The 17,076-nt window shown below is 41.3% G+C and overlaps 1 protein-coding gene across 1 annotated transcript in view; it reads left to right on the top strand.

Annotated features, from left to right (window-relative positions):
* LOC112103175 (von Willebrand factor A domain-containing protein 8) overlaps nt 1–17,076 on the top strand; it is a 255,098-nt gene that overhangs the window by 185,252 nt on the left and 52,770 nt on the right. The window contains exons 33-35 of the mRNA XM_029911809.1: nt 2,787–2,988; nt 7,028–7,109; nt 10,823–11,027. Coding sequence (XP_029767669.1) covers nt 2,787–2,988; nt 7,028–7,109; nt 10,823–11,027 — 489 coding nt within the window. The remainder of the gene's footprint in view (nt 1–2,786; nt 2,989–7,027; nt 7,110–10,822; nt 11,028–17,076) is intronic.

Here is a 17,076-nt window from a genome sequence, read left to right on the forward strand (position 1 = left end):
CCAGGGTAAGCACCCTAGTGGGCCAGGCCAGTTTATTTACCTGCTGATGCGGCAGGTTCGGCCGATCGCGGCCCCCACTGGCCGCAGTTCGCCGTCCCGGGCCAATGGGGGCGGCGGGAAGCAGCGCGGGCCGAGGGATGTGCTGGCCGCGGCTTCCCGCCACCCCCATTGGCCCGGGACGGCGAACCGCGGTGAGTGGGGGCCGCGATTGGCCGAACCTGCTGCGTCAGCAGGTAAATAAACTGGCCCGGCCCGCTAGGGTGCTTACCCTGGCGAGCCGCGTGCCGAACGTTGCCGACCCCTGATTTAGACATTTCTAAGAATAATTACAATATCAGCCACAGTTACACTAGCTAGGCCTGAGCCTAGTATAAGCCAACCAATACCTCCCTTGGGTTAGAAAGAAATGTTAGTCAATATTATTGAATAGCTTTCCAGTATGGGGTTTTAGTACATTTTATGAAGTAATTCATACTTGCCAAGATCAGAGACAGGATACATGACTATAAGGACCATTAGTCTAATGTTTTTCTGGTCATATAATATGTCAGGGTAAATAAGAGAATGTAACCATTAGCTGGCATTAGAAAAAAGCTAGTTAGTATTCTGAAATCCAAAATAGATTAGGAAAATAGCAGGTAAACCTCCCCCTATACTTTTACAGGGTAGCATTTCAGTTTGATTTGATTTATATTTAAAATACTATATAATTAGACTAGGTTTGTTTTCCATGTGTATATTATACATTTGTTTTAACAATGTTCTTGAATGTTGAGAAATGGACATTAAATAGTTTTATACGTAATGCAGACTTAATGGCTGTTGCCAGTATCACATGGTTGGGGAAACAGTTTGTAAATAAATCCCTTTATATAGATTGGTTACAGATCAAATTATTGAAATGTTTTCTCCTCCTAGTTGAATGGCCTCAGGGCATAAAAATCTTTTGTGGCATCATCTTAAGAATGGAAGTGCTTTTATTGAAAAGGCTTTAGAGAGTCAACTCTGATGCCTACAGCAGCCTGACCTCTCCTAAACAAGACTTGTGTGCTTTTGGCCTCTTGCTTGTCATGGGCAGGTGGCATATGTATGCGTGCAGTGCAAGCAACTCACAGCCCCCAGAGACAGAGTACAGGCTCTTGAGGCCAGAGTGGCTGAACTGGAGGAGCATAGGAAGACAGAGAGGTACCTAGAAGAGACTGTTAGGGACATAGTAGAGTGGTCTCACTTCCTGTCCAACAGCCCCTGTGCTGTTGAGGAGAGTCAAAGTCTCAGGGCAGGAGAGCATCAAGCTGGAGTAGAGGGAAAAGATCTCATAGTTGGGACCCACCTTCCAGATGATGTCATGATATCCTCTTGTACTGAGAATATCCCTCTGGGGATAGGGATACAAAGGGTAGGAATAAATGGTCAGTTTTCACAATGGAGAGAGGTGAACAAGTGGGGTCCCCCAAAGATCTGTACTGGGGCCTGTGCTGCTTAATATATTCATTAATGATTTGGAAAAGGGGGTTAACAATGAAGTGGCAAAGTGTGCAGATGCTACAAAATTATTCAAGATAGTTGAGTCCAAAACAGACTGAGGAGTTACAAAGGGACCTCATAAAACTGGGTGAGTGGGGAAGAAAATGGCAGGTGAAATTCAAAGTTAAGTGCAAAGGAATGCACAATGGAAAACATAATCCCAACTACACGTATACAATGATGGGTTCTAAATTAGCTGTTGCCATCCAAGAAAGAGATCTTGAAATCACCTTGGATAGTTCTCTGAAAGCTTCTGCTCAATGCCTCGCAGCAGTCAAAAAGGCTAAAAGTATGTTAGGAACTATTAGAAAAGGTATAGAAAATACCATAATGCCACTATATAAATCTATGGTATGCCCACACCTTTAATACTTTGTCCAGTTCTGGTCGCCCCATCTCAAAAAGGATATAGTGGAACTGGAAGAGGTTTAGAGAAGGGGAAAAAAAAGATGATTAAAGGTATGGAACGGTTTCCATACGAGGGGACACTAAAAGGACTAGGGCTGTTCATCTTAGAATCATAATCATAGAATATCAGGGTTGGAAGGGACCTCAGGAGGTCATCTAGTCCAACCCCCTGCTCAAAGCAGGACCAATCCCCAGACAGATTTTTACCCCAGTTCCCTAAATGGCCCCCTCAAGGATTGCACTCACAACCCTGGGTTTAGCAGACCAATGCTCAAACCACTGAGCTATTAATAGGCAGCAGGTTTAATACAAACAAGGGGAAGTACTTTTTTGCACAATGCACAAATAACCCATGGAACTCATTGCCTTGGGATATTATGGTGGCCAAAAGTATAAATGTGTTCATAAAACAACCTGATAAGTTCATGGAGGGTAAGTCCACCTATGGCTATAAGCCAAGATGGCAGGGACGCAGCCCCATGCTCAGAATGACCCTAAACCTCTGACTACCAGAAGCTGGGAGTGGAAGACAGGTGTGAATTACTCCATAATTGCCCTGTTCTGTACACTCTTCTAAAGGTCTGGTACAGAGACAGGATACTGGGCAAGATGAGCCTTGGTCTGACCCAATATGGCAGTTCTTATGTTAGTAGAAGCTCACGCATCTTGTCAGTAGAAGCTCCCTCAAAGACAGACACAGCCAGCTCTTCTACCACTCGTGGCATGAACTGAGAATTGTTCAAAATGGTTAAGTTTGATTTGAAATGGGAGCTTATCCAGACCATTTGTTTAAAGGGTGCTTTATACAAGTCTTTGCTCACTGAAGTCCTCAAGTTACCTTCTCTCTCTCTCAGTCTCCCAATGAGGTGTACAGCTGGAAGAGAGGCTCCTCGCTGGGCAGCCGACATGCTTCTCCTTCTGATCCATTTTACTATGGGAGGCGCAGTAAAACCGGAGTTGCAAAACAAATTAATTGTGTGACTTTATTAGCTACTAATCAAATAGTCAGAATTTTAACACCTGGAGACATCCCTTTGAAAGAACTTTATCCAAAAGGTAAGAGATTACCTTATTTCAACTATATCAACTGTAGATGAAGGCTTTGTTTTAATTGTAGAGTACTCATGCCGTATGTTTATAACGTGCTTTAAAGAATCAGAAAGCAAACATTTAAAATCCTAACTGGATTTGGGGAGAAAGAGGGAAGTTGCACACATTTTACCAATTCTAGAATGAATTTAGTGCACATTAAAGATCCTAAATTGCAAGATTAGGGAATTAACTCATCTGTCTGCCCACAGAATAGGTATCCTAGTGGAGTTAATCCTAATGGAATTAATCTTAATTGTGCCTTGATTAACGTGACTCTCTGGCCATCTGTGCATGTGCATGCTCTAAGGTAGAAGGGATGTTCGTGAGATTCAGGCACAGGTAAATCTGCTACAGATTCCTTGTGTAGCCTTTGGCAAATCACTTCATTTCTCTGTGCCAGTACATCTTCGGGGCATTGTAAGGCTTAATCCACAATGTTTGTAAAGTGCCTTCACATCTGTGGATGAAAGGTGGCATAATAGAACAAAAGATTTTTATTATACTGAGCATGTGCAATTCCTGAGTCTAACTGCCTTTCTTCCACTGATTTACATGTTGCCTTGGGAAATCATTTAATGTATCTGCCTCAGTTTCCTCATCTGCCAAATGGGATATTATTGTATTTTCTTATCTGCTTCCCAGGAAAATCAAATTTGACTATTTATTATATTTTGTGGATGAATGATGGCACTATTTATATATAATTCCCCTAATAAAAACAGATTGCTTTAATGTAATCTACTTCTTTTTAAATTGATTAGTGTTTTATTTTAAGTTATTATTTAAGTGTATTTTATTTTTAAACCACTCAAATGATTAAAATGCTTTTATTGTGGCTGACTCACTCATTCTGATGTGTGAAATCTACTTTGATTTCAGGGATAAAATACATGCCTCTTACCTTCTTGAACTTGTATGAGTAGCAGAAGGTTGCTTATTCACACCATTTATTCTGCGAAACTGAGTTGTCATGTGAAACAGAAGAAAGTTGCATATAAAACAATCATTAATAATCACTGTAAGGTTGGCTTTATGCATGAGCAAATGCTGATGCAGCAACTGTTGCAATTTGTTATAATAAAAAACAAAAAATGTTTGCTCTAAGTATCAAGCCAAATTGGAATAACTTGAATTTGGTGTGTAGCCCTACTTTTCCCATCCTCCCCAGTAACTGGTCAGTTTTGGCACACAGCCTTCCATTTCTATTAAGAATGTAAAATACTTCAGCCAGATTCTAACACAGTGCAATACATTTTGTCAAGATTGTTCCAGCAGCGGCAAACAAAGAAGTCGTTCTCTATTTTATTGGAACTGGTAACTTGGATAGTAGCTATATATATTTTAAAATGAAAAATAGCAAATAATTTACTCTCCAAAGAATACCAAATAGATCTGTACCCTCAAAATATAAACATAGGTAAGGGATCATGTCATATTTCAATAATATACTTATTAAGTCTGAAAGCAAGGATGTGTAAATTAGGGCTACTTGAGGGCAAACATGCACTTGTGCATTCATCATTTATTGGGTATGGATTTAAAATAACTGCTTACTTCTACCACATCACATGAAGGCAGACAACTAAATATTGACAAATTTTATAAATGCTTGTATAGAAATACGAGTCTAAATACAAATATGGGTGCAGATGAGGGCCTGGTATTAAATTAGGATATTGATATAATAGGCATCACAGAAAGTTTTTGGAATGATGATGATCCATGGGATGTGGAAATACCAGGGTACAAAATATATAGCAATGACAAAGTAGGTCAGAGTGGTGGGGGCATGGCACTATATGTGAAATAAAGCATAGAGTCAAATATAGTAAAAATCTTATTTACATAGACTCTCTATGGATAGAAATTCCGTGTTTCAATAATAAGAGTATAGCAGTAGGAATATGCTACTGACCACCTTACCAGGATGGTGACATGATTGTGGAATGCCCAGGGAGATTAGAGAGGATACAAAAACCAAAAACCCAATAATAAGGGGAGATTTCAACTATTCCCATATTGCCTGGGAACATGTTACTTCGGGACGGAATGCAGAGATAAAATTTCTGCTTCTTGGAGCCGCTAGTCCTGGAACCCACAAGCAGACAGGCAGTTCTTGATATAGTCCTAAGTGTAGGCAAGATCTGGTCTATACCTGAACCACTCGATAATAGCAACCATAATGTAATTAAATGTAACATCCCGGGGGCGTGGGGAACGAGAATACCAAAGAAATACACCACAGTAGCATTTCACTTCAAACAGGAGAACTGCAGAAAAATGAGGATGCTAGGAGAATGAAATGCCTGCAAGCTGCAAGGAAACTTTTTTAAAACACAGTAACAGAAGCTCAAACTATATGTTTCAAATAAAACAAAAACAGGGCCAAAAACTACCAGCGTGTCTAAACAGAGTGGTTAGAAACAAAAAGACATCTTTTAAAAATTGAAAGTCAAATGTATTGAGGAAAATAGAAAGAAAAAGAACTTTGGCAAGTCAAGTGTACAAGTATAATTAGGCAGGCCAAAAACGAATTTGAAGGGCAACTAACAAAAGACACAAAATCTAACAAGCAAAAAACTAAGTACATCAGAAACAGGAAGCCTGCCAAACAATCCATAGAGCGACTGAACGATTTGAGATGCTAAAGGAGCATCGGTCTTTAATGCAGAGGATGTGAGGGAGATTACCACACCAGAGCCATCTTTTTAGTTGACATATCTGAAGAACTGTCCCAAATTGAGGTGTCAGTAGTGGAAGATTTGGAACAAGCTAAACATTAGTAAGTTCTAAGGACCAGATGGTATTCCCCCAGGAGTTCTGAAGGAACTCAAATATGAAATTACAGAACTACTAACTGTGGTATATAACTTATTGCATACCAGGTGATTGGTAGATAGCTAATGTGACACCGATTTTTAAAAACCTCTAGAGGCGATCCTGGTAATTATGAGCTGGTAAACCTAACTTCAGACCCAGGCAGATTGGTTGAAACTATTGTAAAGAATAGAATTATCAGACACAGAGATGAACACAATATGCTGGGAAGGAGTCAGCCTGGCTTTTGTAAAGGGAAATCATGCCTCACCAATCTATTAGAAATCCTTGCTGGGGTCGATAAATATGTGGACAAGGGTGATCCAGGATATAGTATACTTGGATTTTCAGAAAGCCTTTGACAAGGTCCCCCACCAAAGGCTCTTAAGCAAAGTAAGGAGTCATGGGATAAAAAGGAAGGTCTTCTCCTGGATCAGTAGCTGGTTAAAAGAAGGAAACAAAGGGTAGGAATAAATGGTCAGTTTTCACAACAGGGTTCCCCAAGGATCTGTACTGGGACCAGTATTGTTCAACATATTCATAAATGATCTGAATAGGAGGAGAGACTTAAAAAAATTAGGGCTGTTCAGCTTAGAAAAGAGACTACTAAGGGCGGGGGGAATATGATAGAGGCCTATAAAATCATCAATGGTGTGGACAAAATGAATAGAGATGTGTTATTTACCCTTTCACGCAATACAAAAACCAGGGGTCACCCGATTAAATTAATAGGCAGCAGGTTTAATTAAAAAAAATTAGCTCACAGTTAATATGTCCTTGCAATTTTCAAGATTTTTAAAAGCACTGTGTTTTGGAATGCTGCCCAAATATACTGTCAGTGGGATGAACAATATGCATTATCTTCAATGACAGGTAAAAGAAATGAGGTAGAGGTTGCAATAATGCCTGATGGGCATTTTTGTGACCAGGACTTTATTTGTTTTGACATCCACTGCACTATACAACATTGCTCTTTTATTATTCTAGCATCCTAATTGCTGACTATTAGTTCAGTAATAAAATTCAATAATTGCAATGTATAGACCTACATTTAATTTGAAAGTTTATCATTTTCTGATATGTCCTATATAATGTATGTTTAAATTTAATCTGATAAATACAAGTGTAATATTTTATTAATAATACAGCTAAAGTAATTTGCTTTAACAAATTTATTTATTTGCAGATATCACTCCTCCGCAAACAGCTGGGTATCTGGAAGTAACCGACCTTAACTCAAAGAAACTTAAATACATCCCTATTCCCAGGTATCTGATTTCCATCAGTAAAACAGCCTCATCTTGTAGGAGTAACAAATACAATTCATTAAGCTCTCTTAGTTAGAATAGATATTGGCTTTTCTTACTTTTTTTATGTGACACATGGGTGGGTTTTCGGTGCACTGTTTCCTTATTACCTGTTGGATTACTTAATGTTGTGAAAGTAATTTTTACTCCAATATGCAGAACTCTTCAGCAGCTGTGTATGGTGTACTCCTCTATTGAAAAGTTGTATTTATCCATTAGCTGGTACTCAGGAAAAAATTGGTGTTAGCAATTGATATTCGAGGTACCTTCCACTTCTCCTTTTTCTCCCTTCCCTGTTTTCTCTCTTCCCTGTCTCACCCTTTCTCTCCTCATCTTCCCTGCTTCCTTCCTTCTCCCTTTTCATCTCTCCTCTCTGTTCTTCATTTTTCTCTCTCTAGGGTCTTATATAGAGAGGAAAGACAGTCCAGTGGTAGAAGGACCTGGGCTCCAAGTTCCTCTCCACCAGACTGCCTCTGTGATCTTGGGCAAATCACTTAAGTCTGTCTCTGCCTCAGTTCCCAGCATGTAAAATGCAGTTTCTTGCCTCACAGGGGTGTTGGATGATAAATATCTTAAAAATTGTGAGGCCATATGAGTACCTTAGATAGATTGTATGGCCTCCACACTACAGTATCTGACAGCCTACTTCAGCAAGTGCAAAGTATAATTTTAAAAGCATACTTTGCTTATGAATTGACATTTTTCACAATGATAAAGGTTTCCTTAAATAACAGTCTCCCAACTTTTCATTGGTACTGCATGTGTGTGTAACCAAAAGGTATGAAATATTGTATTATATTGATTTTTAAAAAACCTGTCTCATTCCATATGATCTTTCAGGGCATGTATGGAATGAGGCCAGATTTTAGATGTGTTCTGCTTCCTTCCACTTGAACTTTGAGGGTACATATGAAATTGTTATTTCCTGAATTTTGAATGCTTCATTTTGCATCACTAACATTCTTTAGTGTAGTTTTTTTAATGGAATCTACTATATAAATGAGCAATCTACATTTCTATTTATAGTACAGCGTAGTTTTATCTAGAAGTGATTGTTCATCCATGTTTCTCATGGTTTGCATAACCTAAATGTTCTGAATATATTCAGCCAAAGAGCAATTCTGCAGCTCGATCTTTTGTCCAATCAATTTGTAGAGCAAGCATTTGGCATGGAAATGCAGTGTTTGCAGGGCCTCAGCACATAGGTTAAAAGGTATGAATTCATAGTAATACAGATGAAAGTCCTCTTTGGGTCTTTCCTCCAAATCTGGGTGTGTAGCTTATATTCAGAACCTTTTTGGTTCCAGAGGTGCTTCTTATTATGGAGCAGTGATAGTTGCTTCATAAGTGAGATTGAAGCTAGTTTTCCATTATAAGCCCTATTTTCAAACTCCCAAAACGTCCCCCAAAAGGTAATATTCTGCCTGAAATTACCTATACCACATGTTATGTCAACATTAATTCTGCCTGTTAAAGTTTTCAAAAATATGTACAAAGGTCCAAATAGATTATAAAATTCCATTTCCTTTTTAAGGGTTCATTTCTAATACCCTATAACACAAACGTATACATATACTAAAACATTCCTAACTACAGAAAGCTAGGTATGTTAGTTGCTACACCATATATATATATAGTTAAAATAAGAAACTTTATTGCATCACAGGTACAGTGCACTGAAAGTCCTGGAGTTTAGCTTGGCATACTACGATTTCAAGTAGTAGTAAGCCAAGCCGTACTTTAAGACTTTCAGTGAACTATAGCTGTGTCTACACGGTAAATTACTCTGCGGCAAGCTGGTATGCTGTAGATCACACCCTGGCTTCCCGCGAAGTAACTTGCCATGTAGACAAGGTTTACATCAGTTTAACTTCACACCTTTAGTTACATTGGTGACACTTAGGGCTGGTCCACACTACCCGCCTGATTCGGCGGGTAGAGATCGATCTTCTGGGATCGATTTATCGCGTCTCATCTGGACGCAATAGATCTATCCCAGAAGCGCTCCCCCGTCGAGTGCGGAACTCCTGCTCGCCGAGAGGAGGAAGCGCTGTCGACGGGGGAGCCTGCCTGCGCCGCGTGGACCCGAAGTAAGTAAATTTAGTTCGATCTAGGAAACGTCGACTTCATCTACGCTATTCTCGTAGCTGAAGTTGCATTTCCTAGATCGATCCCCTGCCCCAGTGTGGACCTGCCCTTAGTGTGTAAACCAGGTCTTAGAGAAATTTTCTGTGTTATTTCAAGTTATTTTCCAAAGTTGCTAGCTTGTGTTCTTTCCCGTTTATTTTGTACGTTTGTGTTTTCCCTTGCCAAATATTTAAATATTTTTATAATCATAATTTTATCATATCTTTTTATTTCTCTTCTCTGTAATTCCCAGCATGATAAGTTTAGGATCACTAATAAATTTGCTGCTGGCACCTGAATGAAGATCATTCATAGAGGTTATAACAGTCAGGATACAAATGCTCTTTTGGATTTCTGCTCAACTTCCCCATTTTCCAGTTTTTCTGTGTTGCTTGCTTCCTGTTTGACCTGGTTATCCCCCCTTGTTCTCTCTAAAACAGGGGTGGGCAAATTACTGCCCGGGGGCCACATTCGGCCCTTCAGACGTTTTAATCTGGCCTTCGAGCTCCTGCTGGGAAGCAGGGTCTGGGCTTGCCCCGCTCTGTATGTGCCATGGCTCTGTGCAGCTCCTGGAAGCAGCGGCATGTCCCCCCTCCGGCTCCTATGCATTGGGACAGCCAGGGGGCTCCGCACGCTGCCTCTGCCCCAAGTGCCGCCCCCGTGGCTCCCATTGGCCTGGAACCATGGCCAATGGGAGCTGCAGGGGCGGCACCTGCGGACGGGACGGCACGCAGAGCCGCCTGGCTGCCCCTACGTGTAGGAGCTGGAGGGGGGACATGCTGCTGCTTCCGGGAGCTGCTTAAGGTAAGCACTGCCTGGAGCCTGCATCCTTGATCCCCTCCTGTGCCCCAACCCCCTACCCCAGCCCTGATCCCCCTCCCACCCTCCAAACCCCTTGGTCCCAGCCTGGAGCATCCTCCTGCACCCCCAACCCCTCATCCCCAGCCCCACCCCCGAGCCCACATCCCCAGCCAGAGCCCTCACCCCCCTCCGTGCACCCTAACCCCCTGCTCCAGCCTGGAGCCCCCTCCCATGCCCTGAACTCCTCATTTTTGGCCCTACCCCAGAGCCCACACTCCAAGCCAGAGCCCTCACCCCCTCCCGCAGCCCAACCCCCAATTTCTTGAGCATTCATGGCCCGCCATACAATTTTGATACCCTCGGGCCAAAAAGTTTGCCCACTCCTGCTCTAAAACAAGAGGACTGATCTCCTTAAAATAGATTGGAGATAGAGGTTATTTATACAGCATATTCTGTGCTACATTTATCTTAGCTATCTTTTATTCGGCTATCAGTATTATGCAAACATCTTTCCACCCTATCTAGTTCCAGTATGTGGTGTGCTTTGGGTAATATAATAGGGCTGCCAGGTCCAGTCTTGATCTCACTTGGATTGTTGATGGATCATATTCCCTGGTGTACACCTTTCTTGGACCTTGCTCCAATTTCCAGGGTATTTTTTTAAAATTGGCCCCATTGCTACAGAAATATTTTCTCTAGTGTCAATTGTGACTGTTAGATAAACCATATTTGGCTTTATTTTTCAGATCAGTGTCTCTCTCTCCATATACATCATGGCTGTCAAAGATCTCGGACACAGATGTTCTGTTGGCACCACTGGGCAAAGTAGGTTTGGTTACAGTGGATATGGGAGGCAGTGTCAGGCTTTGGGAGACAGGACTTGACAGCCTACAGCGTTCTCTGCAGGACTGGAGAAACATGATTGGACAAGAGGATGGTAGACCTGTGCAGGTAGGACTTTAAAAATCTCAAGTTAAAAACATTAACAAAATGTTGCCAGTGAGTTGAAGTTTCTAGGTTGTTTAAAAAATAAATTATGATGAAAAGTATCATGAAGTAGAATTAGGCCTAGACCAGCAACAAAAATCAAATAGATCTTTTTGTTGAAAGGTCATGTGGTCCTTTAAGAGCTTATTATAGGTGGAGCTGGTAGTAGGCAGCAGATTAAAACAAACAGAAGGAGGTACTCCTTCATACAATGCACAGTCAACTTGTGGAACATGTTGCCAGGAGATGTTCTGAAGGCCAAAAGGATAACTGGATTCAAAAAAGAATTAGATAAGTTCATGTAGGATAGGTCCATCAATGACTTTTAGCTGAGATGGACAGGGACAAAACCCCATGCTCCAGGTATCCCTAAACCTCCAACTGTCAAAAGCTGGGATTGGACAACAGGGGATAGTGCATTTGAAGTTGCCCTTTTCTGTTCGTTCCCTCTGAAGCATCTGGCTCTGGCCACTGTCAGAAGACAGGATGCTGGGCTAGATGGATGATTGATCTGACTCAATATGGCTGTTCTTATGTTCTGGTAGTGATGCCTGTTGTTACAGCTGCCTAACATTTCCAGGAAATCCTCCTGTTTTCAGTTTGCATTTTTACTAGACTTAAAACCATTTGGGCTGAAATTTTCCAAGCTTGCTTTCTGCCTCATGATAGATTTTTTTTTTAAAGTTTTAGTGAAAATATTTCAGTCATTTCCAAAATAGGTATTTTTCCAATATTCAAAGAAATTATTAGGAATTGTTTTAAGAGCTGTACCCCCTCCATACTTTGGAAAAGGGATTTGAAACTTTGCAGGAGAATGGTCCAGTTTCGAGAGTGCTATCTTTTGCTGTCCCCATGAGAATCTAGGCAGATTGGGCCAAATTGTAAGTGTCTGAAAAATTCCATTGCTGAATAGATTTGTAGATAATGACAATATACAATATGTAAGTAAAAAAATATATAAATATCTGTGAGTACTGTGTGTGTATAGGCATGCGTGCGCACACATAAAATATATATACATGTATCAGCTAGTGTGTATGTGCACTACAGCAATATAATGGACAGAATCAGCACTATTCAAATGTCTCATAATCTGTATACTGTTAACAGTTAAAAGAAGTTTTCCTATACTTGAATCAGTAGGACATGAGGTTCAGGAGGATTTGAGTTCTATCCCAGCTTTTGTCATAAATTTCCAAGTGGCCATGCTGGGCGGTATATATACCTCTATATAGCCCCATGTGGCCATAAATATGTTACTCCCTTTTTGTCTCTTTGTAATCTTTATATGTAATTATAACTATTTCAGTTTTTATCAATCTGTATAACCCCTTTTCCAGCACTTTCAAATGTGACAGTAGATTTAATATTTTCTAAATAAAATCTTTCCACATTATTTTCAAGAGATCCAGTAGCCCAAAAGTATAAATTGGATGTAGTAGGCAGAAAGTATAATTCTCCTTTCACTCTCTCTTCCTACCCCCAACTCCCATTCCACAAGATCAGTGGTTCTCAAACTTTTGTACTGGTGACCCCTTTCACATAGCAAGCCTCTGTGTGCAACCCCCCCCCTTATAAATTAAAAAGGCTTGTTTACATATTTAACACCATTATAAATCCTGGAGGCAAAGCGGGGTTTGGAGTGGAGGCTGACAGCTCGCGACCCCCCGTGTAATAACCTCGTGACCCACTGAGGGGTCCCGACCCCCAGTTTGAGAACCCCTGCACAAGATGTTCTGCATTTATAGAAATTTGTGCAACCACTGACCTGTTCTTGTTACTGGAGCTCAGCAAATGCCTTTCATAAAAGTCATGAGAAAAGAAAACACTCTTCCAGTACCACATTTGTGGTGTTATTTATTTAGGGTTACCATATTTTAATAAAAAAAAAAGGAGGACACTCCACGGGGCCCCGGCCCCGCCCCAACTCTGCCCCCTCCCCCGAACGCTCTGCTCCTCCTCCTCCCCTGCTTCCCGTGAATCAAATGTTCGCGGGAAGCCTGAAACAGGGAGGCAGCAGATAAGCTGGGGCTGGGGCTGGGGCGGTGGCGGGGGGGCGCGAGGAGGCACAGCCCAGTCCGGCCCCCCCGGCCGAGCGGCTCCCTCCGGCGGCCAGCCGGCCCTGGCCAAGAGGCTCTGGCCCCGGCATCTCTGGCCCGGCTCGGCTCGGGCCCTGGGGTGCTGGCCCTAGTTCCGGCAGAGCGTGCCGGCCCCAGCCGAGCACCCCCGGCCCTAGCGACTCCAACTCAGCTTGGGCCCCAGGGCACTGGCCCCGGCCGAGCAGCTCCGGCCGGTGGCCGAGCACCCCAGCCCCGGTCCCAAGCGGCGAGGGCCCGGCCCCGGCCCGGCACCGGCCCTGGTCGAGCGGTGCCGGCCCCAGCGGCTCCGGCCCCAGCCCCAAGGCCCCTCCCTATTTTCCCGGACATGTCCAGCTTTTTGGCAGTTCCCCCCGGACGGGGATTTGAGGACCAAAAAGCCGGACGTGTGCGGGAAAATCCGGATGTATGGTAACCCTATATTTATTGCTTTACCAATGCCAGACATTTTCATTGTCAGTAAAGTAGTGCTAGCGCCATCTAATGGCCAAATGTAGTCGGTTTTAATCAGAGCATTTTGGTTGATGTGTATCAAGTATCAGAGGGGTAGCAGTGTTAGTCTGTATCCACAAAAACATCCAAAAAAAAATCTGTTAGTCTTTAAGGTGCCACCAGACTCCTCGTTGTTTTTGGTTGATCTGATTAATAGCAAAATATCACTGTTCTTATCTTGGAAGAACAGTGTCAGGATTACTGGCTTTAATTAGTTTGTTCTGTAGTGCTCTTTTGATTCAGTCTCATCGAATTACTATAATTTCAGTCAACTCAGCTGAATATTTTAAAAATATCTACTTTGTGCTTGCAAAGTATACTTCATCTGAAAATGTCAAAGCACATTACAACATTGAGTAATATTTATTACAGAAAGGCTACAGGATTTTCCCAAACTCACAGAGTAACTCAGTGGCAAGTTAGTCATAGAATTTAGTTCTCTTGACACCAAATCTTCCTAACTACCAGACACGTTGCCACTTTTTTGTTGGCTATAAGATTCTAAAAGTTAGAGATAGAAAAGTCCTCTTAGCATATCTACTTCTTCCTTTTGACCATGCAGGAGATACGTCTCCTATCAGGGCACTGTCAGATTTTAAAATTATATAACATTGATTTGAACTGAAAGGCTGAGAAGAAACCCCACATTTTGGTCTGCAAACTCAGACCATATTCATTTCTGCACGTTTTTCAACTTTATACTACTTTTTTTTAAAGGTCAGGATTTTGAGATATTATAAATCAAACTTGCTGCAAAATGCATTATTTTCAGCATATAGCATTTTATAGAGTCGCAAGTAAATAATTTCTCATTTAGCATTTAACTTATCTTTTAAAAAAAATGTTGGCACACAATATGCGCACATTGTGAAATATAAATTTACCTGATGTGGGGAAGTGAGAAGGCACTTTTTCCATATGAGGTTAGCCTTTTAATGGACATAGACGTAATAGCTTTGTTTTATACATGGCATTTATTTTCATAAGCTAAGGGATGATATTCAATGCATAAATATGTTCTCAAGTTATCCCCTATCAAAAGTAAAAATTATTACCCTGTCTGAAAGTAAGCAAGAAACAAGAAATGTGAATTTAACCTTGGCCTCAGGAGATACTGACAAGCTGCTCTGCTAAAAAAAGCTGCATCTAAATATTGCTTAATACGCACATGTGAAGAATCAAAAGTGTCTTGCAATTGTTCAAGTTGTTGGACTTTTCCCAGGTATTTAATGAGATAGTTCTGACCCCTCCACCGAACAACACAACATGTCTGCAAGGCTTCTGTCCTTTGAAGCAAAATGGTTTGAAGTCTTTGATAGGAAGTATGTTCTGATAGCTGGGGACAGGCATCCAAACAAGTTTTAGTTTTAGCTTCTGGACTTGTGCTTTGGTTTCCACAAGCAGGCGTTAAACCTCAGAAATAGGCAGTATGCACATAAACGGGCAAACAAATGGAAAGCAAACAGTATTTAAATAAAATGTCAACAAGGACTTTCTCTGAACTTTCTTTAGATACAGCAGTCCACGAGGCTAAACAAATATGGATAGGTTTTAGGCAAAAACACAACTGTTCCATTTGGCCTTTGTATTCATCAATTGGGATCCAGTGGTATAATCTTTTGTTAGCCTTCAAATCTGTCAATATTTGTTTTGTATTGTATATACACTCAACAGCGTGCAAGCTGCTGAAACCGTGAGGCTACAAAAAATAGTTTCTAAAAGTACAATTACTTGTTAAAAGTAATCGTAAATTGTCCCTATTTCATAAAATGTTTGGACTCTGTGTGTGTTAGGGATTTTATATAATATGCCAAAATGTTTACATGTGGGTGTCTGAACTTAGGCTTCTACGATCAGATTTAGGCACCCAGTAAAGTGGCCAGATTTTCAAAAGTGCTGGACACCCATTTATGTCAATGGAGTTACTAGATGTTCTGCGAGTCCAGCACTTTTGAAAATCTGGCCACTTTAAGGTGCCTAAGTATGGGCTTAAAAGCTTTCCTTTAGGCACCCATTTTTAAAAGAAAAAAAAAATTACCCTAAATATTTTAGGGCAATGTACATAGAACCCTCAGTAAGTTTAGTTGGTTGCTATTAGAGGGCAAACCTAGACACTAGAGATAGAAAAGACCTATTCAATTCTGCCAGTGCCTGTTTGTCTCCTACAGCACATTATTGAATCCTACTTCCCATCTAGTTTTCAATGACTTCAGAATTGAGGGTTCCTCCACTCACATCACAATATTTATATAAAAACAAGCTTTGAGATACATTTTAGAAGTTGCGCAGAGTTTAATAATCTGTAATTATACATCAGATACTTTATATACCTGAAACATTCAGAGCTAGCTTTCCATCTCCAAATACAGAATTAAAATAAATTACTCATTTTTGATAAGTTGCCATCTAGCAACATTCCCTGTGGTCAGTACTCTTCAAATTTTACTGTTGTAAATTGCTGCCAAAACTGGAACATGAAACTTGCTTTACTTAGACTCAGGGTCAGAATTCCATGTGTAGAAAATTATAGTCAAAATGTTAACACTTTCAGAAGCCTAAATAAAACATCTGAAACACCAGTCCCTGGTGAATACAAGTGCAAATAAAGTGCTTGGGTTAAAAAATTGCAAAAGATGTGTACAAAATTTCCCACACATTGCAGACCACCAAAATCCAAAACCACGCTGCCACTGGTGGCTTACCAGAGACGTCCAGCCAATGCACTCTCATATCTCCATGGTATTTTCATCTTTGTAGCTGTGCTGCTAAGTGATCCATTGTGAAATGTGGCCAAATTCTCACAGTCTCAATCTATACAATACCACCATAAAAACTTGTCCATTAGATTCAAGGCAGTTTCTGTGCTCTGGGCACCACGAGTGGTTGCAGAAGTGAGCTGCTCTATCCCAAACCAGAGCTTTTGCCTTTAAAAACAGTGGTAGTTGGAGAGTAGGGTTGTTTTTCTTGAAGTATGTGTCAGTGTGCATCCCATCGTAGGTGCACATGCATCTCATGCACACAAGATCATAGTCTTCTGAAAAGCAGTTTCTATTGGAGGGCACAAAGCGCAGAGCAGCCACAAACCTCCCTTGGGTCCCTCTTACCGCCCATGGCAGAGAGGCCAAACCAGGCGAATGTCCGACACCGCCCCCCCCCACACTCTACTCTGTAGAGGCATTCAAACTTTTGTCAACCAACTTTATGAAGAAATCTTTATCTTCACACTCCCATCAAATTGGACATCGCAGAAGACTATTGGTCATCCTGCTGTACACCAAGACGAGGTGCTTTGTGCCAACCACCACACCTCATGGTGGACTCATCTCTCTCAAGAATGGTTGATTGTTTTACTTATTTGTTTTCGGTAAAGAGAAACATCACGGAGGGTTATGGTCTTTTTGGCCTCAGCTCTGGCCAGTTGGCAC

The sequence above is a fragment of the Terrapene carolina genome, unplaced genomic scaffold, assembly GCF_002925995.2.
Source record: "Terrapene carolina triunguis isolate 2854851 unplaced genomic scaffold, T_m_triunguis-2.0 Scaffold18, whole genome shotgun sequence".
NCBI classification, from domain to species: domain Eukaryota; kingdom Metazoa; phylum Chordata; order Testudines; family Emydidae; genus Terrapene; species Terrapene triunguis.